The 25892-nt window shown below is 36.9% G+C and overlaps 2 protein-coding genes across 15 annotated transcripts in view; one reads left to right on the forward strand and one right to left on the reverse strand.

Annotated features, from left to right (window-relative positions):
* Positions 1 to 23948, forward strand: part of LOC113491690 (CAP-Gly domain-containing linker protein 1-like) — a 46607-nt gene extending 22659 nt beyond the window's left edge. For 3 of the 14 annotated variants that reach the window (XM_026868797.1, XM_026868798.1, XM_026868805.1), the window contains 18 exons: positions 3602 to 3664; positions 3865 to 3939; positions 4913 to 5002; positions 5715 to 5867; positions 5949 to 6182; positions 6264 to 6453; positions 6539 to 6758; positions 9019 to 9075; positions 15218 to 15358; positions 17312 to 17443; positions 17547 to 17567; positions 17872 to 18043; positions 18323 to 18679; positions 18765 to 21583; positions 21954 to 22093; positions 22590 to 22730; positions 22975 to 23150; positions 23514 to 23948. In XM_026868797.1, coding sequence (XP_026724598.1) covers positions 3602 to 3664; positions 3865 to 3939; positions 4913 to 5002; positions 5715 to 5867; positions 5949 to 6182; positions 6264 to 6453; positions 6539 to 6758; positions 9019 to 9075; positions 15218 to 15358; positions 17312 to 17443; positions 17547 to 17567; positions 17872 to 18043; positions 18323 to 18679; positions 18765 to 21583; positions 21954 to 22093; positions 22590 to 22730; positions 22975 to 23150; positions 23514 to 23560 — 5228 coding nt within the window. In that variant the 3' untranslated portion in view covers positions 23561 to 23948. Of the gene's footprint in view, positions 1 to 3002; positions 3113 to 3601; positions 3665 to 3864; positions 3940 to 4912; positions 5003 to 5714; positions 5868 to 5948; positions 6183 to 6263; positions 6454 to 6538; positions 6759 to 9018; positions 9076 to 15217; positions 15359 to 17311; positions 17444 to 17546; positions 17568 to 17871; positions 18044 to 18322; positions 18680 to 18764; positions 21584 to 21953; positions 22094 to 22589; positions 22731 to 22974; positions 23151 to 23513 lie in introns of those variants that run through there. The other 11 variants (XM_026868801.1, XM_026868807.1, XM_026868804.1 and 8 more) reach the window with 9 other exon arrangements.
* Positions 23949 to 24063: 115 nt separating this feature from the next.
* Positions 24064 to 25177, reverse strand: LOC113491701 (DNA-directed RNA polymerase II subunit RPB11). The gene is made up of 4 exons (XM_026868819.1): positions 25015 to 25177; positions 24849 to 24938; positions 24594 to 24768; positions 24064 to 24171 (listed from the first exon to the last, which is right to left on the reverse strand). Exons 1-4 carry the CDS (start codon positions 25065 to 25067, stop codon positions 24136 to 24138), a joined length of 354 nt encoding a protein of 117 aa, XP_026724620.1. The 5' UTR covers positions 25068 to 25177; the 3' UTR covers positions 24064 to 24135.
* Between the last annotated feature and the right edge of the window lie 715 nt (positions 25178 to 25892).

Raw genomic sequence — 25892 nt, forward strand, 5'->3', positions numbered from 1 at the left:
TGCATCTGTCCTGCAACGCTCGTTGCACCAATTGTTCGCTTAACATGAGAGTTGACCGCAAAATTGTCCTTAATTAACGAATTAGTGTCTATTCGGGAAAGTGTGATACCTACACTGCCCGATTAATTGGAACACTTGATGCGAACTACATTTTAATTCGCAGGCCAAACTGGATGACCGAACATCTAATAAAAGTAATTTAAATTGTGTGTATGTGAAATTAACACTATAAAGCTTAAGGTTTTATTTGCAATTTAGTAGCAGAGACATGTGAACTAGTAAGTTTAACTGAAGTAAGAATAGGTACCGATAAATATTGGCATAATGGTGTAAATTGAGTCTTGCACTTACGTCATAACTTGACCAAGATGGCAGTTGCTAGACAGTGACTGAAATATAATTCTCAGTCGAAAAAGCATCAATGATGGATAACGCTTTGAGATAAGCAGAGACCTACACCAGTCTACTGTATACTCTGTCTTACTCTCCCTAATATCCCGGGAAAGAACTAACATCATAAATTGAACTCTATCGACAAAGGTCCATTGGTCAAGAGCAAGAAAAACGTGTTTACATTTTTCTAACGAAGCATTACAAAAAAAATTAAACATATATTTAATTTCTAATCAGGTTGTTTTTATATGCATAGATAGGTACACAAAATGCCATCTTGAACTTGACCACAAAAACCAATGTCGTAGAATCGTAAAGTCGTGCTGTGTTGCCGAGTAATCCGTCGAATGCTAATAAAATGGACAAATAATGACGTTTCTTATTATAGCAGTTACGTCATATTTGTAAATCTTAGTAGCCTTAGCATGGGTGTTATGAACATGATAGGTACATTAGTACCTACCTACATTGCTGAATTTTCCGCGATTAGTCCGTCAAGTGTGAATATATTTTCTACTGAGTCATCATCACTTAGAATTCTAAACTAAAGTACCTTATCTCTCTTTCTCTGATAGTGAAGTTGTTAGGTCACATGACCCTACTATAATTAATTTGCGGTATGCTCTACTACAAAGTTATCTAAATGTTTCTGTCACCTAAATCAATATGTTTTCTGACTTAGTGTGGTGCTAAAGTTAGCAATAGTACGTGATTTCGAGCAGCAATATTGTGGAGTTCAAAGATCGCATTAGTGCATAAGCAAAGACCGGTTGCCAGAAGGCTCATGGTAACCCGTTTCGACCGACTGCGTAACTTGTGTGGAATAATAAACACTATATTGTCACACTATAAGTCGGCAATTTAAGATGGAGACAAAAATATTGACCTTAAACTAGAAATAAATTGGATTTAGCAAACTCCAACTGTGGCCTGCTTCTGGATATTTTGTATATGCTTTTGTGTTGTTTGAACGGGCACATACCTATACTAGTTTCGGAACTTTCTATATTTGCTTAGGATGAGTAAATTCGAATAAGCCCTTGCTATAAATTTGGGAATGCAAAAGCCGTCATTCTATTATTAGAATTATTAAGAACGGATTTATTTACCACACATAATTCAAAACATTATAAGCCTTTGTTTCATCAGCATATTGGGCTATTTTTGTCCGCAGCTCCCAGTTTCTACTACAAACTCTTGTAATAGTAGTTATCAGGGGCATTGTTAGAAGTACTTGTTTCTTGTTGACGAGTTACAAGAATAAAACGAATGAAATTACACAATTCAATCGCAATGCCTACATGATTCACTACTAGGGGAATATTCAAAACTAGATTAGGCCGCCCCAGCAAAGTCATGACGGGAGACCGCGCATATTAGCGTGGGATGAAACTTTGTCACACTGACACCTGCTATACAAAAATTACAACAATACGAAATATCTCTGTTATCAAGAGGTTATCTCTCGTGATTTATCATGTAAACATTATTGTCTTTTATATACCACGGTTTCTTAGCCTCTACATCCATTCGTCCTTGCCACTCGGATTACAATCTTATTGTCAATGTATGGAATGTATTCAATAATAATGACAAATGTACCACTAAACATGACAAAAGAAGTCCGCCGTTTGTCCGACAAACGTGAAAAAGAAACCTTCTTGTTATGTTAATGTTGTCAATTAAATTTTATGTGGCCACGGAATATGGACAAATTGTTGAAGCTATGTTTCCGCATCACCTCCTGTCTACGTGACGCGTTTTTGACAATTACGTTATTTGTTATCGCGATGACCACTGTATGAATTGTTCTAATGCAGTACAGGTTAAATGACGTCCTTCCCAAGGTTGTGGATGATAAATCACTCGTTTTTATTACAATTGTAAAGATTTACTACGCAATTACTATTAATTTTGTTGCCTTACTTTAAGACATGTGTATATGTTCGTATTCGCTTTATATAGGATTGTAGTCTATAAAAAAACAACGCGTGGTATTAATAATGGGAAAACTTGCAACTGTGAATATAATCAAAGAAGCCCCTCGACGCAGTCGATTAAAGAGTTCATAATTTATTACTGTCTGCATTGCACGGTGCTCCACTTTTAATTTGTCTAGCGTCAAGTTCCATTTGCATTCGTTACGACATGATGTACTATAGAAGCTGGCGATACGTTAGGTTAGAAAATTAGTATCATTAGCTATGATGTGATCGCATGTATTATGGTATGATCAATCGCCAGCTACATTAAAACCTACGCGGAAAAGCGATACGGAACCGTTGCGTGATGATTGCATACCGTGCATATTTTAATTATAGGTAGTGGTTTAATTACTGTCATTCGTTTTATCATAATCGATAGTCAATTGCTGCAAATTATAGTGCGAAATAGAAATACGTATTTAAAGAACAAACTTGATAATTACTAGCAAAAAATCAATTAAGGTTTTTGGAAGAAACGGTGATTTTCCAAAGTTTTTTCTTGGACTGGACTTCCTTGTTCCATGGTATTAGGAGATGAGCCGGGTATCACTCATCTTAGATATGAAGCCCACGCGCCTCCTCAAGGCCGTATCGCTGCGCAATTGTCGCTGATGATTAATCAGGCTTCGGGCGATCAGTGCCGGACACACGCCACCACCAGTCGGCCGGCACCGCACGTGTGGCGCGAACAGTGCGACGACAATATCGGAATATTGTGACACCATCCACACTACGTAATATTAGAAAATAATATTTTACTTCCATCTATTTCGTAATTAAATTAAAATTGAAATAATGGGGAAGAGATAAAATTAGTATTTATATTAAATCATTAGATCTAATTAGGCATGTTAAAATCATTAATCAATTTTCTTGAGTAAACAACGTTGTTATATCTAAAACATTATAACCCACCAGCAGTTCGTGAGCCTACTCAAATGTGTGGACGTAGATACTTACCAGTTGTGCCTTGTGTTAATAGTTTCCAGTGGGTGTTTCACACGCTCCAAAGTTATGTGGATTTTCAAACTCTGCCTATAAAGTCGCTATCTCTATATCATAATTCATATCAAAACGTCGTAGTTTTCGTGTATTTTGAGAGCAGTATACATTATCATTAAAAGCAATTCTGCCTTTTCTATCGAATCCATAACATCTACGTATTTTTTGTCGGCATGTTTTTATTTTTTTGCTTTATGTGTCTTTGTTTTTTGTTGTCATAGACGGCAGCTCCTCGGACACGCTAAGGAAGCTCAGCGACGATTCTTCGAGAAAACATTTATCAGGTGAGTTCAAGCAAGCCCAAGTTACGATGATTACGACCTTTTTTGTTTATTATTGCATGAAGCACCACAGCGTGCATGTTCCAAGCTTCTCGTGTATGATCTGCAAGCACGCACTATACACGAATATCATCACCCCTCATATCGTTTCTAACTTCTTGTTCATAATATTATCGCTCTTCTGTCTCGTCGAAATGGGGCAGACTTAATTGAAGCTGAGGAAGACGACGTCTCTAGCAGTCTGCCGGAGAGACCGCGATCACACCGCAAGGCATCTAGTAAGTTTGTCCACTACTCATAACCTTCTAAGTAACGAATGCGCAGGTGGAGGCATGCTATGTAAATAATGCAACCCTAGGGACATGGTGATGGATCTTAGTAGTGCTAGGTAACGGCTACTTCCACATTAGAAATCCAACTAGATTAACGGTTTGGTAGAGCAATAGGAATATTAATAAGCAAACATAACTGCGTAACATTTCAATAAGTTTTCACATGATTCAGAAATCAAGTTTTCTGCATGATTAAGGGCAATAAAATAATAACATCGAGTGAGTAGGGAATGTAATAGCTGATATAAAAAGATACTAATTAACTGACTCAGTGAAATGCATCTCTAGAATATATGGAATCAGGCTGATTGTCCGTCAGCAACTGTCAGTTTCCGCGTTTGAAATGCTTCGCGTTTCAATCGCATTGCATCGATGGCGTGTCAACAAATAGAGGCGCTCGCCTACGATCAATTAGTGACATTGTTTTACAATCGATTCATAATTCTAACCTATTGTTTGGCTTTTTACGATGAATTTAGTTTGACACTAGAAGACAAAGAACCAGCGATTAATTACCTAATGACGACTAATTTAACTAATGACATTGGGGATACAGAACTATTAACTACTTCTCATTGTAGTTTGTTATTTGGGAATAGGCAATAAAAATAATGTTGTGCATATCCGAACGTTGTTATTGCCACTAATATTCAAATTGAGGCGACCGAGTTTGTTCAGGCGGTTACTTAACAATTACACGAAAAACTACTAAACATTATGTACATCCAATATACATAAAATATTGTGTACTCAGATGCATGCGATCCATTTATTAAGTAATACTTGTTGCCAAATTGTGTCAAAAACTTTAATGACAGGAAATGTTGCGCACAATTTAGAAACGACCAACGTGTGAAGTAGTTGCAATGCACTAGATAGAGGCTAATGTGTATGTGTGTGTCGCTTGTGTGTATCGCAGCCAGCAGTACATTCAGTGTCACCTCCATGGACGCTCTCTGGGAGAAGCACCCGCGGCGCCTCAGCGAGGCTGGCCTCAGGAGGTCATCAGGTAACTGGCACAAACTTACTACTCCCAAATTATTTTCTACGACAATACTATCAACGTAACATTCTCACGATTGTTATCCATAAACCATCTACTTCATACCAGTTTACAGTTTATTATTTAATTAATATGTTACGTCACAATTGTCTGGGAAATAATTTCGGGTTAGTATCCCCGTTTCACTCTTAGAGTTATTACACATAGAGAACCATGCATCACAGAACGCACCCCTCACATGCTCTTTAGAAGTTCCAATATTTTTTCTTGTATGTGCTTGTCATGGTGTTTGCGCTGATTCAGATTGGTTGAGAGCATGAGCTTTTGTTCTTGTTTTCTATTACAGTGCGTAGTCGATGTCTTCATAGTCAAGTGCAGTTTGTTCCGAGTTTAAAACGAAAGTTTGCGATTTCGTTGCAAGATATGCAAACATGTAAGCAAGCCACTCTAGTGGCCATGCACTTGCGTTTAACGGTACATATTCAGTTCCTAAGCACGTTATGTGTGCCCGGAATAATGATGAAGTTCATGCATATTCAAATTATTTTATATCGATCTTCATGTACGACTTTCTTTTAGTGGTTTCCGCGTAAGAAAATATGCGAGATAATAGTTTTTAAGTTTTTACCGGCATCAGAATAATTCTGAACAAATACAAAATTTTTCGAATCACTATGTTGTATGTGTTTTTTTTAATCTGTTTAATTTGCTTTTTCAGATCATAGTGTTGTATTAACGGAAGATACAGACAGTTTTATTATTGGCGAACGAGTCTGGGTTGGTGGCACCAAACCTGGTCAAATTGCATACATTGGCGAAACACAGTTTGCCCCCGGTGATTGGGCCGGCATTGTGCTTGACGAACCTATTGGTACGACACTCATAATAAATAGCATACAAATTCCTAACATCCCACAAGAATTTTGTTGTGACATTTAACTATTTCTTTCAGGTAAAAACGATGGCTCGGTAGCCGGAGTCCGTTATTTCCAGTGCCCTGAAAAACGCGGTGTATTTTCTCGCCTAACCCGCTTGACGCGCGTGCCCCTGCCTACACATGCACCTCACGATGCGTCGCCGATCTCCGACGCAGGTAGCGTCTTCGAACGTCCGCCATCTGGCACACGACAGAGACGCGCACTCTCACCAAACGGTAGCATTCGCAGTATCGTTAGCAGTAAGATGAGTGAGTATAGCTCATTCGCTAAATACCTGAAATAGACCATTTCCAAAAACTAGATAAACAATGAAATATTTCGTTCTAAAGATGCATCGGTATCAACAACTACCAATGGAGACGTCCGCGTGGGAGACCGTGTCATTGTATCCAGCAGTCGTGGAAGTAAGGCCGGCACGTTGCGCTATGTAGGTGTTACCGATTTCGCTACTGGTGTTTGGGCAGGCGTGGAACTCGACGACCCTCTCGGAAAAAACGACGGTTCAGTCGACGGCAAAAGGTATAACGCCAAAAAGGAAAATACGATGAGAACTTCATATACTCGTCCCTTGTTCTTACTATTCCGATTCTGATTCCACTTTCAGGTATTTCGAATGTTCGCCTCGCTTCGGCCTGTTTGCGCCTGTCTCGAAAGTATCCCGGTCGCCGTCCAACCGAAAGCCCGGTGCCTGTGCAATCCACAGCAATGGTCGCGCGACGCCTCTGCGGCGCTCTAACTCGCGGGAGTCGTTGACGTCCCTGGGCACGTCTATCGCATCGTCCCGTGTGGGGGTGAGGCTCGGGGTGACGTCGCTGGGCGCTCAGGTAGGCTAGCCCCGCGCGCGTTCGGCTGAACCTCGCTCACCGCGCACTCCGCCGCCCCCGGCGCGTGCCCGCCCACACCGCAGCGCTCCCAGCCTGCTCGACAAGACGCTCCTTGTCAAGCATGTAGAACATGACCGCTGCGCCATAATCGCTCTGCCGCAGCCACGTGTGTATTACGATATTATTTTTCGATCGAACGATAAGAGTAAGGAGCTTAACCCTCGACGTTGGGCTAGCGAGATGCTGCCGAAGTCGTGGCGTTGTTCTGAGAGCGTGCTCAGCTTCGACAGCCGCGGGTCAGAGCGGTCACGGCGCAGCGTGTCGAGCGGCAGCAGCGCCAGCGGGTCGGTGAGCCGCGCGGCTCGCGGCGGGGGCGGCGAGGTGGTGCGGTGGGGGGGCAGGCCGGCCGCCGTGACTCGGGCCAGCCGCGGGGTCGCCGCAGCTACCAGTACCGACATATTCGTGGAGATGCCGCCGCCACGCACTCACTTCTCAGGCTTCGGGAAAAGCTACCATTTCTCTTGCGTGTCACCGTTTCAGTTTACTTACCCTTACGTGGTCTACATTTGAATTTTGCATACATTTTTAAATTGAACTTTCGATTTATGTCAAATCGAGACCTCGCTTGTCAATTCTGACAGAATGCCTATTTTTTATTTCTTTTGTTATTTCATATTTGGTTATAAAAGCGAATAAATAATGTCTACAACGATCTCGTAATAAATCTACAATCAAATAAGTTGTTTGATGTGCAATTTGCAAGATAATTGTATAAATGTCATGCAGCGAGCGGTCGCCGCTGTCACGAAGGGAAGGCAGTTGTCCGCTCAGTTCGAAGTACAGTTGCCATACAACCATTACCTGTAGCTAACCTTCCGGCTGTACTTTGCACATGCACTACGTGTGCAACGCCATTTAAGCGAACGCGACGATGGTGAACGGAATGACATGCAATAGCAATGGTATCTATTCATCTAGAAATTGCTTATTTTTGCATGAGAATTGGTTTGAGTTTATTTATGGTCTGTAGCTGGCACTCCTTGGTTCGGCCCTTGTGTTAATTATTTTTTTTAACTTTTATGTTTTATTTTGTTTTCGATTCACTGCTCGTACTTAAGACGACTGGAATATTCTATTCTTTTGTGTTATTTTATTTTTCTAGTAAATCGAAAACAAACAAGTTTGGTAGTAGTGATTCATCTCATTTGGCTTTTAGTATGTCTATATTTAGTTTCATATATTTTTCAAAAGACTGCAATAGTCATATCGTACCGTCTAAAAATATGTTTTCGACTGTGATATTATTTTTAAGATTCTCCTTTTAGGACTGAACTATACGATAAAACTATGGCTACGTATTGTGTGATTAACAATTATTTTGCATAATTTTGCAATTGCTGACTAATCCCAACCATAAATGGTGCCTTTTGTTTTAAAAGCCTAGAGTCTGGTGAGGGCTCAAAGTTTAAAGCTCTTCGTGTGCCTAGACTAGTGGATCCAAAGAAATGATAAATGCATTTAACTACTGTTGTAGTTTTGTATACCAAATCTTAGACTTTACTTGTAGAATATTTTCTATACTATCTACTAATATTAGACTTTGTATTTCAATCACTTATCTATGAGTATTATAATCCCTTTTATACGTCATAGTATATATTTGAGCACCCTCATTATTTCATTGTGTTCAGTTTTAGTTTTTAGAGCTTCTTTTATTTTGCTGACACGACAGTTAGTGTGTTGGTCACACCATCTATCGTGTCTTATTCTACTCTATGGTGTATATTCAATGTACTGGATACAGTGACATTGACACTTGAGTTTTCGGGCAGTCCTGATAAACGCAGTACAAATTGATGAAGTCAAATTGGACGAAACGAGATCTCGTGATTGCACTTAATGAAATCATACGAAATTATTAAAATGAGCTACGAATTGCGTAATTCTGCGATAGCGTCCAAATTGACGAGTCATGTCGTCCGTGTAACATGACTGCTCTATTACAGGATTAACTTTTCATAATAGTATGGATGGTTATAGTCCAAAATTGTATGGTGAAGTCTTGTAAAAATCGTGCTAATCTGGCCAAAACCTATGACTCTTTTTAGCGTCAATTTCTGTTAAAGATATAATCATCCATGCACTTTTAAATCTTAATCCTGTAGATATACACCATGCAGTAGAGTTGAGTGCGTTAACGCGTGTTGTTTTCCCTCATGTTTGTTGCGTTTTGGCACTGTCACTAACGGCACGGCGGCAGCGAGTTGGTGGGCCGCGAGCTTCCTCCACCCCGGTATCCGCGAAGAACGCGCTGCAGGTACAGTACCCCACGATCGCCGCGCGGTAGGCTCCCCCGCACACGCCACACATGTGCTGGACGTCAAAACTCACCAACACCACACCACACTGTATAGTCGAGTTCTGAAGCTCAGCACACCACTGGCGTCAGTGCGTTGGATCCCACCGCCGGCGATACGGGGTTTCATTATTATGTTCTCCAAAATACTGAGCATCTTAAATTAAGATTGATTGTTTTTCTTCACACTAATGAATTCGACAACGAATGTACGTAATAGTAATTTATTTTGTGTTTTTGATATTGATTTGTATACTTACAAACTAAACTCTTAACAATCTTATGATGTTTGCTTCCGAAGCCGTCCTGTTCTCCAACAGGGTCACTGTAGTAAGACTTAAGCGACAATATTTGTCAATTATAGCGCACTTTAAAGTACAAAACATAATTATTTTTATGATGATCATGTTCCGACTATACACCAGTAAAGTTTGACTTCACACATTGTAATACTAGTTGTCAGATTACTTTTATTTTTCATCCGAGGCAAAGCTGTGATACTTCTTCGGTTTATATCATGACGTATTTATTTATGAAATCATGTTATCCTTTTATTTATATTTTATACATGTTTCTTTACTTTTTTATTTTAGTTTTATGATATGACCAGTGCCTGTAAGTAATGATGATATTCATATTATAAAGACTCATTTGAACACAAGCATTCCATTGCTGCTTAGATAGATTTTCACCTTTATTAATATATTTTAATGTAATTCTTAGGTATTAAAATCTCTTATTAGAGTAACATAGACTTAGCTTAGTTTCTAATTGTTATAATTAATGTGAGAAAGATTGGTGATTAATAAACTTTCGTTTTAATAAAGTGTACTACATTAACTGTGTATTATTATCCTTCCTTGCGTTGTCTTTGGTGATAATAAATTCTTAAGATTTATTTGACTGTTGTTTTATTGCATCTGTAACGCTGTACAAAGCTTGTGCGAGGCATGTGCGTATGGTTTGTTGGGTTGTATGAAATAACTTGCTCATTGTTGTGACGGCTCCGTATTTACCCCAGACGGCCCTTTGCCCTTGGTTTAGTAATTGTGTAGGAGAAATTTGATATTCGCAGCCGATACGTGCCTTTTATACAGCACGCCATAGCCCAGTTGAGTAACTGCCGCGAAGCTCGTAAATTATATTGTTTGATGGCTTATTTTTTCTTTTATGTTTATGGCAACACCTGCTGCAGTAAAAGTGAAACCAAACCTTTATAGCCATTTAAACTCTTTACTCAAACACGCGATGTATAAGTCGAGAGTTGTTGCTTTATTAGTTTATTCTTCGTAATGTTATCTTTATAGTAAGTCGCCTTGATTACAATGTTAGTTTATACTCAATTTTTCTCGGAAATATTTTTTTATAGATATAAATGAATAGGTAAACGATTTTTATCAATAGTTGTTATTGTAAAATATTTGTCGGTTTATGTATTGTTCTGAGAAATAGTTTGAAAAACAAAATATCGTAATATAGTTTTAATCAGTCACTTCTTATGGAAAGGGTACGTTATTTATTAAACACAAAAGAACTCTGCCTGAAATATTTAGAAAATAAATCAAGGGCAAAACCGCATAAAATTTTCTTTACAACTATCTTATTAATACTCAATTATCCTCTATTTTAAAAGCAGTTGATTGGCCTTGTAAAGCAAGTTGTCTCATACTCCCAAGCCTGCAGGATGGTGTGGTTAGAATATCTTTGTATGTAAATATGGTGCCGGTATTCTGTCTATCTTGTTTACATGATATTGACAATGGAAAAGTTTGTATCCAAGGTCGGAGCTGTCAGGGGTCTACTACCACATCGTAATGTCAGATTGTTGTTATTGCGGAAGATAAAGCCGACCTATTTCGTATAGAGCTCCATGTTGCTTTCGCAACGGCAACTCTAACTTTAAGATATGGTGGTAGGCCCCCAGTTGATTATGACAAATAGCTTGGTACTCTTCTTCTGTACAGTATTTTATTTATTAGTTATATTTTCTTCTAGCTTTTAGTTTGTCTAACAAAACAATGATCAACTTCGATACACGACAGTCGTTTCAAGTCTCTAATAAAAAAAAAACGTAATTCACAAAAGTATCCTTTTTAGTTTATAAAATAAATTAAAATAAACTAGACATTGGTAGGTAGATAGATACTAGATAAATAATTGATATGACTAATCAATACTGTATCACAAATGGTAGGCACTCCAAGTAGGTACTGTCAATCAAGTATCATAAAATCTACAAAAAATAAATGGACTTGAATATGATACGATGTAAAGGTGTGCTTATAAATATGTACATGTAGGTTACACAGATACAGAACATGATAAAATACGAAAATAAATATAAATGACACATATCGTTGATTAAAAACGCACTTGTTGTGAATATATCAAAATCCCAGATACTTTTCTAGAAGAGCGTTATTTCGTAATATTTAAGAAGCAAGTCGTGAAATAAAACAAAATATTATGACCGAATTGGGAACTTTTTCTCCTTTTAAAACTTTATCAAATATAATTTAATTTTAATTAGTCAACATGAAAACCCCTCACTTGCTCAGCCAAAAAGGATAGTTATAAACATAGAACAAGTTCCGCGACTTTTCCGACTTTAAAAGATTTTTGCGATCAATTTACAAAAAAATCTTCTATGGATACAGCCAAAATGTAAGAATTAATCTTAAATACGGTTTATTTAGTATGCACTCACCATGAGAAGTAACTTATGACGTTTAGTATCTAATAACGTTTTAAAATTAGCGTTTAACAATAATAGTACTCATAAACGTGATCCGTGACTTGAATACTATTGCCTTAGGTATTTCCTAGATCACAGACGAGGTTAAATGAATATTAAATGCCTAGAGCAATTCATTGCGGACCCTAATATAACAAATCTCTCTCCCGGGTACAAACGACCTTCGCCGGAATAATCTATCGCTTGCTAACTAATTTGATGAGGATACACAAATCCATTCTCGGTCTGGTCTCATGATATTACTTTTTTGGTACTATAAGTAATTGAGAGTTATGTATAAAAAACTATCTCTAATAAACAATTCCGTTAAAAGAGTGATGATGCTTCTAAGTGTAGTTTTCTTACCCCACTCTATTAAAAAAAGCAAAGATTTGGCAAATAAAATTTAGGTACATCGTTATGGTTTCAAGTTTTCATGTTAGTAAATGTTGAAATTATAAAGTTAGATAGAGGAATGCAGAAGTTTGTCCCGCATGTGACCGCCCATATACAGAGATGATATCAGTCGTCGCTTCGTCGGCATAGCTTACAGTACGTATTCGGAAATTGCGACGTCGTTTCCAGACAGCGGAGAGCCGTTTGCACTTCCTTAATCGATAAGTCGTTTCTCCAGTGCGGGCGTCCCCTTATTCAGACATCTGTCATCTAATAAAACATCTCTCAGATATGTAGCTGTTCGAGACATCTGTTTAGAACATTAGAGTGCTCAGACAATCGCGTAAGGTCTTTATAAGTAGACGCCAGAAAATATCATGACTACTTTTTAAGTAAATGTTAGTATCATAAACAAGAGTCATTAATACATATTAGAGTGGACATGACTACACGCTGCCTACGTGAGGTTAGGTCATGCCAGATCGCCGTCACCCACAGCGCCAGGAGAATACCTAACACCTAGCAGACCTTGGTAGGGACTGACGCAATTGTTCATTATTCTACAATACCTACGTACAAGTATTACTTAGCGAGTGTGCTAAAATAACTTATGAATGCCTTACAAACAAAACACTGTTGACTGTTGTTCTATTTTGAGACCTGTACAAATGAGAAGCTGGGTGGTAAATGGTTCCGCATGAATTTCAATAGTATAAAAACATATACCTATGGCTTGGGTGCTTTGAATAGGGGCTTTTCCAATATTTGAGAGGGAGGCACTGCTTTTATCGCCTCCCCGCCAGTCGCGTTGTGCAAGCAACTGTGAATGAATACGTCTGGCAGACTGCACGTTATCTATGCTTATTTCAGTGCCTACGAGTATTACGAACAATAAAACGAGGTGATAATTAAATGTAGCGTCGTCAAGGTCTTGTTTTTGTTCGTTTATTATGAATGTATATTACCTGCGCGGCACTAACATAAAAACAAGATAACGCCGGGTTTTATCACGGAGTAAATCACCAATAAGTGCATATTAATGTTATTTTTTTGCTTGTGTATGACATTTTAAGATTGGTCATGGTTTGATTGGATTCTGGAAACCTACCTTTACTTAGTTTAAGGATGATATTATTAGCATTTTTGTTAGGCGACGTTTATCAGAATTTAACCTAACAGCGGATGTACAAATTAACATCTACATGTATGGAGTTTGTTGGAATTCTGTTTTTAATTAAACTACATTTTAGATAGGGTTACGGATGCCTATTAAAAGTTGTGTGGGATCGGTGTTTTAATTATCGAATCGTGTCAACGAAAAGTTCCACAATATCGACATCCTTAACTAGTATAATTTTGCACTTGATAATTTCCACAAGATATTGCGGGAATTATCTCTCTTTTTCGGACAGGTTTAACTGAAGGATTAGTAGTTTGTTAATTAGTAGTCAATTCTATATTAGTAAATTTTCGAAGTTCCTTGTTAGCATCGACTACGTTTTTAGACAAAGCTTTAAATAATACTCCCTTTTTTGAATAGCGTGCCTAATATTTTTGCCTGCCGCAACTTTCGAATAGAAAAAAATATCTCTGTGATAAAAATGGATAATGATATTTAAATATTAAAACCTCAACTTTGTTCTAAAGTACTTGACTCGGAAAGGAAATTGTTTTCTAAAATTACAAAAGCCTGTAGGTATGAGTTGGAGAAGAAAATTAGATATTGCACCCCGAAGGCATGCGTTAGGGACGCTCCCCCTGGACAGATTTTAATATCCCGTTTAATACGTTGTACCTACATATACATAGAGACCCTGTCCATATTTTAAAAACTGATTCATTACTTGATTGATTTTGTTTTTATGAGTAATCATATAATTTAGCATACGTAAGCCTAGGCACCTAAAACATAAACAACCACAATGATTTGACCACAAATCGCAATAACAAACGTTATTTTTTTCTGACATAATTTCTATTAGTGTTCGCTTACAAGAATTTGATTAATCAACTTACTTACGTAAATAGATCAGTTTCGAAGTAAATATTGTACTTAGTTTAGCTATGGAATGTTGTAACGTAAACGTTCGCTGTTTAATAATTCAGCTGTAAAAACAGAGATAAACTTATAACTACTTTTCACGAAAGAAGATTTATGATTCTGAAACTTATCCGCCTCGCATGACTGCTTGTGAAAGAAAGTTAAAAATTATGTTCAAGTAAAACTTGTTTCACAGTTTATTTCATAACAAAATACTTTACTTATTTTCACCGAATTTCGAGTTTTCATAGAAAATTATTGCCATAATTTAAGTTCTTATCCCAATGCGGTGCAGAATGTGGACGTTTGCCAAAAGTTGGTAAACTGCATGCTTAGCTACTATTGGCTCTAAAGGTAGATTGTAACCGGCAGATGTGAAAGGGATAAAGATATGCGCGGTGTACTTATAGTACCATCTCGCTTCCACAATGAGAATCATAGTTTAAGAGCTCTTGATACTGGTATTAATGTAAACCTGAATATCTCTTAAAATAGACGCAATATAACGTGCGAACACTATCCTATGCCCATAATACGCTACCAGATAATTATGGGCATAAATCTCGTGGTACCCTCGACGCTAGCCTGAATAATTTGAAATAATGTTTCAGTTTTTTGCGAATGTTATTTCGGGACGAATGTAAACGTCGGTTTTGTTGTTTGTATGTTGGAGTTTATTTAACGCTGCGCAGAAGAAAAGAAGACATAGTCAACATCAAGAGAAGAAACATCAATTTATTTGTTTATTGTATTATAGCTAAGTACAATAATTAATTAAGAAATTCATATTAAATAGTGTATAGATTCCTGTAAAACAAAACCTATTCAAACTTTTTGGTGTATCGGAACATGATTATCTAAATTCGTTTTTTACATATTTTGTGACCGGTATTCTTAAAGTTCGGTTTAAGTAATCGTACTGGATATTATAGGAGTTACTACGAGAGAAGCAGCAGCATCTGGAGCGGCTGATGCGGGAGAGAGAGTTGGAACGCGCGGAGATGGCCAAGATATACCTGCAGGCTGACCGAGCGGAGAGCGCGCTCACACAACTCAAGAAGGAGGCTACGCAGGTATGCAGTCACCTTAATTCGTAAAAAACATACCAGTTTTTGAAAAACTAATTCATACTATAGTCATACTTTTGAGAAGAAAAAACGGCCAAGACTTACGGAAATAGTCAGAAACAGTGTACAAAAAACAGTATCTTAAGGTAATTAATGATTAACGTTCTGCAAGGAAAATAAATTAAATACCCAAAAAATCATGCCACATTTCATACTTGAGGTGTATAATCCTTATAACCAAGTTTTACCAAAGAACGGTGTTAAATTCATAACGAGTTAGCAAAACTTTGCTTTTACCAAGTGACAAGCAATATTTCTTATTTTTATTCACACAATTTCTGGTGTGAGATTAGCTCAAGGAAATGGGAATTCAGGAGTATATAGGCAACAACAAAAGAAGTTCGCGCCAAAACGTCTTTTTTTCGGTTGTACTTGGCTGATACTTTGGTTCACATACTTTAGAATCACTTCGACGCCAGACAGTTCTGAGGCATACTCCATCAATTTTTGCTGTTGACTGTACCTATAGTATAGGCAATAAAGTTGTTTACAAGAACAATGGCTCATGGTATGGAAATGAATATATGAATAACTATAAATGAATAAAGAAAAGGAAACTAATGTTTTAGCATCTAATTACAATAATTAAAGCTACTATTACTAATAAAGTCAACAAAATAATTCGATCCACACAAAGAAAATATGATATATTTTTTAACATGGTACTTCACTGTTGGGCAAAGTTCATCCCTTTACATTACTGTCTTCAGTAGCCTTCCAACATATTCAACAATAAAAGATATAAAATGATAACTCTGAAGGGTTTTTCCCTGATCAATGAACTCTGGGAAGTGACACTTGTGAATTTCTACTACCCTAGTAGCCCTTAGAAACGGTAAGGAAAAGGTAGGACAAATATTTTATTACCTTCCCTACCGATGTTATATTAAATTGCCTCGGATTTTTATATTCTTGAAAGTTTAGGAACACGACCGCATATGGGTTAATAAATAAACCTTTTTTGGATTGTTTTCAATTAAATTGATTTAAGGCTTTATTCAGTATGTAATGATGAGAGCAGAATGTATACGTATATGTAAAGTTGATATTTTTATTTAGGCAGGTATTTACTAGTGGGGAAAATGAAAAATAAAGTCAATTCTTAAAATCTCAACTGTGGGTTATACAAGTGTGAAAAAAATATAGTATTATGTTGAAAGAAAAATGAATCAACTTGTAAGCCTAATGTTATAGCTGTATGATTGATTTTAAACAATATATTTCCATTTCACCGCACGTTAGCCCACACATTACCTCTAAGAGCTTTTCCTTTCAACGGAACTTGAAAGGAGTTCCATTCAATGAGGTTTACATAATGCCTTTGATACATGAAGCCCAAGCTACGCACCTACTTCTCATAGGTTTATCTTTCTTTGATGTTAAGACTTTAGGCTTATTATATTCTCTTTTCGTCTTGTTTTGTTATAGTTGTATGTAGTATCAGTGCCCCAATTCCGCTATTTACAATGGCCGAATTATGAATAGCAATTGGAATAAAATTGACACTATTTTTAATCGGCAATTTTAAAAGCGGAATGTGGGCCCAGACTGCAGACTGCAACCTACGATTATATATCACGAAAAAAATGTAATTATCCATTAAACGGACCGACATGAAAAGAAATTTCTGTTTATTGTTGTCTCCGTCACTTGCAAGTCGTAAATTAGAAACAAACGTGTCGCGTTTTCGAATCCCGCGTAGGACAAGCATTTTTGTGTGATCCACGAATGCATAAAGTCCAGGTGTCTTTGTACAAGTGACTTGAACGTTTGCGAAACTCCCCTCCACACAAGGATTAAATCCCTTTACTATCCTTAACAGTCGTGACAATTGAATTCAAACCTTAACCTTACATTTGCCGTAAATGACGAGTGATTAAATATTATCGTATTTTTCAGGCGACTACAGAAAATGGCAAATTAAAAGCGGAGCTGGACAAGATTAACAAACAGCTGGAGGATGAGAGACAGAAAGTTGAGGATCTCATGTTTAGGAACGAAGAGGAAAATATTAATCGGGAAGATTATAATGTAAGTTTACTTATAGTAGTAGAAGCAGTTTCTAAGAAGAAAATGTTTAAGCGTATAGCGGTATTGATAAAGATAAATATTGAAACTTTTATGTTTGTTACAGAAATATAAGGATGCCATGGAGGTAAGAAATCTTTAATATCGAATATTTGCAAAGCTAAATAATTTAACAAGACCATTTCCAATATTTATCATATATTGTGTTTATTCATCATTTATACTGATGATGCTTCCCTGAATTTTCCATTTATACTTAATCAATTCAATTTGTTCTTATCGACCCCCGAATCCCCGCGAGGGGCGCTGTGCTGACTCTGGCTATCTTTGTGCAGGCTGAATGTTTGTAGAACACATTTAATTTAATATCATACTGCGGGCGTTCGTTCTTTAAGAAAGAAAAAGAAATACATGTTTGTTAAACTTCTTAGCAAGAGAAAGCATCTCGCGAGCAGCGCATCTCTGAGCTGGAAGCGGAGGTGGCGCTGCAGGTGGCGCGCGCCGAGACCAGCGCCGCCGCCATGCGCGTCATGGACGAGCAGCGCGCCGCAGAACACGCCGCCGCACTCGAACACCACAGGGAGGAACTCAACGCTGCACACAGTAAGAACTATCTTAGTTCTCGACTTTAAGATTCATTTTTGCTTTATCGATAGCAATGATATTTTATGACAGCCCATTTTTGGTTGTATATGTAATAGCTTAGTAAAACCTGTGAGTTTTGTGTGATGATCATTTGTTTAATTTAGAGTTACAGTTTCCAGTTTTGCTATTTTATGTGATTTTGTTTAAAAATAAACAGAATCGAACATGATCTATGCTCAATAAAGGTACACACACACTGAAAATATGATTTGGGTAACACTTTTTTTCTATTTCCAGCCTTGTCATCCGAACTGCAAAAACTATTAGATGAAGCTTACGCTCTCCTTAAAGAAAAAGAAAGCGAGAAAGATTCACTCGGTAAAAGTATGTCGGATGAACTGGCTCGACTCAAGATTGATTCAGAAAAGGCACTGAACGAAGCCAAAACCAAGATGGCCATCGCACAGACTGAATACGAAACACAAGTATCCGTGTTGACCGCGAAACTGCAGTTAGCTGAATCCAAGTTAGAAACAGAAAAGCAGAATCTAGAAAGACTTAACAAAGAGAATAGCCAAGTGATTATAGATCTAAATACTAAATTAACTCAACTGCAAGCGACAGTAGATGATAAGACCTTAGAGTTAAATAAAGGTAAACATTAAAACACAAATAACTAACTGTAGTACCTAATATAATTCGAAACGTCAATTAATCAACATGTTTCTCTCGTTTTCAGTGATTGGTGTGAGCAAAGAACACGAAGTGAACCTCAACAAAGAAATCACGAAACTTAAAATGGAGCTGAGTGCGAAGGTATTGGATCTGGAGCAGCTTGAAGACTCAAAGAGGAAACAAGACACAGTGTTCAAATCCCTACAGGATGAAATCAGTCGAGTGCAAGAGGAGTATAACACCAAGGTCAATGAATATGAAACGCTCCTGAGTGAAGTGTCGCAACAACATGAGAAGAACAATACAGAAATGTTAGGACTGAGGCAAAGTCTGTCCGCGAAAACAAAAGAATACGAGAAGCTACTCGCCGAGCTCAGCACGTCTACAAGTTCCTCCGAAAAACTAGTGAGCGAATACAAACAAACTATCCACGAGAGAGATAAGGAAATTATCAAACTCAAAGACGACTATGAACAAGTAACAGCTAACTTCAACATAAAACATAGCAAGATAGCAGAAGAACACAAAAAGGAGATTGATGACCGAAACACTAAGATAGAACAACTCATGAAGGAAATCGAAAGCCACAAACAAACATTAGATCAAAGTAAAGTAGAATTCGAAGCCTTGAACTCCCAATTCATAATCAACGTTGATGAGTTGAAAATTCTCAAAGAAGAGAATGAGAAACTTAAACAATCCGTTAATGATCTGACTCAAGCCAATAACGAATTGAAGTCTAAAATTTCAACACTAGAACTAGAAGTTAGCGAACACAAACGACAATTCGAGAGCGCTAATGAAAAGTGTGCTGAACTACTAAAAGCCAAAGAAAAAATAGAATCAGAATATATGAATCTTACTGGTCAGACATCAGATTCCAACGAACAGTTTAATAAACTGTCGCAACATCTTAAAGAGTCAGAAAAGGAATTGCAAGACTTGAAGGACAAACACAGGGAAGTAGTTAACAACCATGCGAGGGCAGAACAAGAACTAAAACAGAAATTGTTCAAGTTACAAGAAGACTTCTCCGTAGAACGCGGACAGTTAGTCGAATCAGTCAATGAAAACGTTGAAAAATTAAAAGAAGCTGATAGCAAAGTTAAAGAATTTGAGCTCCAAAGTACAGAATTAATTAATCGTTTACGAAATGTCCAAACTAATAACGATACGCTACTGGATGAGAACGCTATATTAAAGAAAGAGATAGAAGCTCTAAAAGTAAAAGAACAAGAACAAAACACTGAACATGAATCCATTTGTAAGAAACTAGAAGTTGATATAGATCGGTATAAAGAAGAAATATCGATTTTAAAGGCGGACGGAGCCACCTCTGAGGTTAAACTTATGGAAAAGGTAGACCAGTTGACTGAGGCGCAAAACGATTTGAATAATAAACTTGAAGAAGCCAGAAAGCATGAAGATAGTCTGCAGACAATTTTAAATGATATGACTGCGCAATTAAACAGCCAAAAATCTCAATATGAAAAAGAAATATCACAATTGCAAAGTAATCTGGCTAACGTCAACGAAGAAATCAATAAGTTTAAAACAGAAGAAGCTCGAGTGAAGGCACTGTTGGAAGAAAAACAAAACAATGTCAAAGATCTCACTTTAAAACTAGAAATGCTCGAAGTTGATTTTAAGTCTAACGTAGAAATTATTACCGAGAAAGATCGCCAAATAACACAGGTTAATGAAGAACTCATTAAGATTACAGAAAGCAAAAAGCAGTTAGAAGAGAAGTTAAATGCAGCTTCTTTAGAAAGCTCTACATTGAAACAAAAGTATGAAAGCCTTATTGCCAACTCTTCCGCTGAAGAAACAGTACTGAAGGAACAACTAGCTCAATTAGAGATATTGAAGAAGGAGATGTCTACAATAGTGCAAGAGAAGTCAGCATTTGAACTGAAATACAATGAAACCGTGTCAGAGTTAGATAATTTAAAGAAAACCCATGAAGATGTCGTGGCGAAATTAAACGAAAACCTCAATGTTAATAACGACTTGAAAAAAGTTTTAGAAAAGAAAGATAATTTACTGAAATCTCAAACTGAGAAAAATGAGACTGATTTACAGAAATTATCGCAACTAGAAACAGACTTAGTTCAATTAAAACAGGAGATATCTGATAAAGATATTGCAATCAAAGAAAAAGAATCGCAGCTTACAAAGATGAGTGATGCTATACAGTTAGGTTCTAACGAAACGCAGCAACTTGTTTCAAAACTCCAAATAGAAAACAACCAATTGAGTGAAGCTTACAAAAATGAAGTCGAATCTTTGAAGAATAATGCAAAAACATTACAAAGCCAAATAGCAGAAAAGGATAAAGAACTCGATGAACTTAGACAGACGAGGGAAAAACTAACAGAGTTACAGAAACTCGTTGATAAGTCTGAACAAGATATTAAACAGTTGACCAACATCAACGATGCTCAAAAGATTAACTACGAAGACTTAAATAAACAATTGCAAGCTCAGTTCGACGAATATAAAAAAGATAGCAAACGTACAAGGCACGACCTTAAAAACTCATTGAACGAATATGATAAGGAACTGAAAGAATCTAAGGATAAAGTAGCAGCTGAAATAGAAAAACAAAACCAACTCCAACAGAAGCTATCTGAAGCTGAAAATAAAATACAGGAATTGACGCAAAGACTGGAATTAGTAGCAGTGCAACAAAGTAGTGACGTAGAAAAAGATAAACAGCTAGAGAAATTAACAGTAGATCTACAGGTAGCTAAACAGACCTCCGCAGACGCTGTAGCTAAAAGCGAAACGTTAGTCAAAAACCTTAAAGCCGATATAGAGAATAAAGTTAAAGACTTGAAACTTAAGGAAGACTTAATAGGAAAATTACAAGAGGAAGTCAAGGTAAGTGTAGGAAAAACTAAGAGACCGTGTTCAAACCAAGGGTAGCTGGTTGCAATCGAAGTATACCGTTTAGCTTAACGATCACACCACGGCGAGCTTGGCCGAGTAGGCCCAAGCTTAGACCGTAGTATAGAGTCATGCTGGCAACCGACTAAAAACGCAATGACTTTCTACTTCATTTCAGTTTTTAATATTTACAACGAATATGGGGCGCCTATGTTTCGTAGAATAAGGGCAGACAACAAAGTATCAAATCTGCCCCTTCAGCGGCCAATAATAATGAAATTGTAGGTTATGTTTGAACACGGTCTAAATTACGAATCGATGCTTTAACAAAACTCTCATCATAATCAACGATTCTTTTTTTCAGAATCAAAAAGCTAAAGTTGAAATCGCAGAGCGTGAAAAAGTTATTTTGCAAAAGGAACTCGTGAAGGGCAAAGATGTACGAGACAGTAATGCCAACAGTGGCGTGGGAGTTTTGGGACAAGGAGATTCTGCTAATGAAAAGTAAGTACCTAGTCAAAAATACACAATTTGAATCTATATTTTAAAACTGCCTTGTTTGTGCCAGAGATATCAAGGAACAAGGTACCTTACAATTAATTGTAAACTTATATCCGTTCAGGAAGCCCATGAAATCTTCAGTTTGAAATTAATAGCTTTGTAATTAAAAGCAGTAGCGTAGCTAGGGGGGGGGCTGAGCAAAATTTAGAATGCGAAAATTTAGAATAGGCGGCGAATTGTCATGTTAAATTTCGATGTCTCGCGCGTGAACTAAACAGGTGTAACTTTTTTAGATTCCTACTTTGGGGCGCCAAGTTGTGAATTCACCCCGGGCGTCGGTGACCCCAGCTATGTCACTGATTAAAAGCAAATATGTCAAAATACATCCCTGGCTTGAACAAATCTCCAGTTTTTACAATGAACATAGCGTTCTCATATTACTTAAACTGTAGTAAAATTCAGCCAGTTATTTTCTAATGTAATATTTCTCCTGTTTTAGGACTACGGATAATAAAGAAATAGATGGGCAAGTTAGTTTCCTGAACTCTGTGATCGTGGACATGCAGCGCAAGAACGAGCAGCTCATGGCGAGGGTGCAGGCGCTGGAAGTCGGTACCGTTCCTAGCGAACCAGTACTATTGTAAGTTATACTTACTTTAATTTGAGCATTCTGAAATAGTTGAAGCACCCTTGACTTAAATAATAAATTTGGGAACCACCATTGCTTTTATTGACAATAAAAAAAAAAGTAGTTTTTGTTTTTTGTATGTAGTCGTTGTGTACTACTGACACTGACTAAAAATAAATGATAATACGAACTAAAAATGCCTGCATAAATCTTTTCTAATTGATTTTGCATACTACATTGTATTTTGTTTCCACAGTAACGGGCGCAAGGCCCGCGCGGTGGCCCCGCGGCTGTTCTGCGACATCTGCGACGTGTTCGACGCGCACGACACGGAGGACTGCCCGCGCCAGGCCGCCGAGCTGGACGCGCCCGCGCCCAACACGCCGCGACGCAACGCGCCACCGCCCAGGCCCTACTGCGATATCTGTGAAGGTACGTAGTCTAGGACCGGCCTAGTAAATAAAATTAACAGGGAGTAAGAGGTTTATCCGGACCAAACAAATGGTTTAGGTGCCCTTAACTTCTCTACGAAGTTCAAAACTAAACAAGAACTTAAAAACTAACATACTAGTCTGTAGGCCTTTAGTAGCAAATAAAAAATCATTTGCACGTAGCTCCCATGACATTGGCAGACATGTTGAAATGACATTCCTAAGAAATTATCCTGACACACAATTCCTTGCAAATGGAGCTTAGCATTTGTAGCGCTCTTGAGTTCGCAGCAAATAGCTTATCCGCAACATACTTTACAGTTTAATGTCTATAAAATTATAAATGGTTTTGTTTTTGTTCCAGTGTTCGGCCACACCACAGAGAACTGTGATGAGGAGGAAACCTTCTAATTTGCCTATTTATTGACGAATTAGTTTTAATGTTACCGTTATTGTTGTTACTCGTTTTAGTTGGGTATTATTTATTATTGTTTACCATTCTTATGGTATCAGTTGTTTTATAGTTAATATCTTAGGCAAATGTTTGTAAATAAGTACCTTTGATCTTTTTATTACTAAGAGAATCATTGCATGTTATATTCTTCATAATTAGGTGAATGGTTACACATTTTTCATATGCATTATCTGGTCATAATGCATACTGAGAAGTTGTATTTTTTTTTATTGCACAAATTGGTCAAACATCACAATCATGATTCAACAACTCTATTGCAACCTATTTTAATTTATTATTAAATTGATTAAATGAACACCAACATAACAGTTTTTATAACAATAAATTAAATTGAAATTATGACGTATTTTTTTTTATTCTTACCACCCATAAATAAATGTATATTTTTAAACTTGGCTCATATTGGGGATAATATTAGCTAAGGAAATAAAAAAAATTGTACATATTTCATTATTTATTCTTACACTTACTTACAATAGCTCTCTTAAGTCTAAAGTATTCATACAGCTAATTAATCTAATCCTTCTTTCTTCTCCTTTATTGCTTCCTGAAAATAAGATAATAATTAGACATTTTCAAAGTAGCAATTTCTTCAAAACAAAACTGACAATATTGCTGTTAAAACGGACTGTCCTAAGAATAAGTATTGAGTCCCCCAGCCGAATCTGACAGAAGTTATTACAAGCATCAAGATGCAAGTCAGTAAGCAACGTGATAGTGGTTTCTTTATTATTCGTGCTAGCTGCAAAAATATCTCATATCGCAAGTTTCAAGAATTCAACCAAGGTGGTAAGATTACATAGAGGCAATGTTGTACTTCCTATTATTTTTAGACACTTTTTTAATTTTTACAAAGCATTAAATAATGACAATGTTCAAATTCAAAACTTAAAACAAAAACACTGAATGTAGATCCTTACACCAAGTATCAAGTACTAAGAATTTATTAAATAGAAAAAGGCAAATTACCTTGAATCTTTCTTCAAACAATGACAGTTCAGAGGTTAAGTCAGTGATAGCATTCATGAAAGCTTCTTGTGGGGTGTAATCTGACGTTGTCTGAATGCGCAGCACAAACTTGTGTTCAAGAGGATGAGGCACCTTGTACCCGGCGAACAGTACTTTAGGATCCTTTAGCAGTTGACTGCAAAACATATCCACAAAAATAAACAAACAATTCAGACAAATTTTACATCACATCTATGTTATGGAAAATATACATACTGCCTAATCATGTTTCCAAGAGTATGATCCTCCTTGTTCACAGTAAATATGGCTGCATTGGTCACTTTTGTGTCTTCTTCTTTTTGAACCCTGAAAGTTAAAAAGTTTTTAGAGTAATGTAAATACATGTAAACAATTGAGTTGCAGCGAGGGAACAGCTACTCACTTCTTCTCTCCATCATACAAAAGGAATGATTCGAATGTCGGTGGTGCGTTCATTTTGACTTACGTATTAAAGTAGTTTTATATATTTCTTTTATTCAATAAAATAAATAGTCGAAACTGAAAACTGAGCGTCACAATTTTTTATTATTTGACATAATTGACATTTGACAGTGGCGTTGACAGTTCCTTTTTAATACGGTCTTTGATTATTAGGTTGCTACAAGGACCATAAACTAATTAGTCTTTCTATAATAAATCATGAATTATAGAGAAACTTAAAGTAGATTAACAAAAAGACCGAGTGTTAACTAAATAAATTAACCGACTGTTTCGAGTTAAAAATACAACGTCGCGACATGCTAACAAAAAGGTCACACCTTGAATGCAAGACTATAAGCACACTGAAACCAACAAAATTTACATACAAACTGAACTGGGTACATGAAAATTTATGAATTTTGTTGGTAAAATTTTCATAAAATTCCATGTGGGTTTCCTTTAAATTTATATTTACTTAAAATTCATATAAATTGTAAATTGTTCAACTAATAAATAACTATGAACCATGTCCTAGTATAGGAATAGGCAGAAAGGATCAGTTGTTTTACCTACAATAATACCTCCATCATAAATAGAAAAAGATTTGTTTATGACAACAGGTACAGACTGCGAACATATTATTTTTTACCCCTGCTGTAAAATGAGGAATCAAAGCTCATCGAAAGAATCCAGAAAAAGTTTTCTTTTCTATATTTTTTTATTTGCATTCCCTTTCCCGCCCAAGTATTCTGTACAATATCATGAACTACAAATGTCCAAAAATGTAGAACCGTCTATGTAGTGAAATAAAATGATCTAGTGAGGGTGTTTCGAAGGCAA

The sequence above is a fragment of the Trichoplusia ni genome, chromosome 3 (assembly GCF_003590095.1).
Source record: "Trichoplusia ni isolate ovarian cell line Hi5 chromosome 3, tn1, whole genome shotgun sequence".
Lineage (NCBI taxonomy): Eukaryota > Metazoa > Arthropoda > Insecta > Lepidoptera > Noctuidae > Trichoplusia > Trichoplusia ni.

Bases quoted from the DNA above. Each gene is read 5' to 3' on its own strand.
- LOC113491701 (XM_026868819.1), bottom strand. From the start codon at position 25,067: ATGAACGCACCACCGACATTCGAATCATTCCTTTTGTATGATGGAGAG. The intron at 24,939-25,014 runs GTGAGTAGCTGT...TTTAACTTTCAG, and splicing joins TTGTATGATGGAGAGAAGAA to GGTTCAAAAAGAAGAAGACA. The intron at 24,769-24,848 runs GTATGTATATTT...TATGTTTTGCAG, and splicing joins CTTGGAAACATGATTAGGCA to TCAACTGCTAAAGGATCCTA.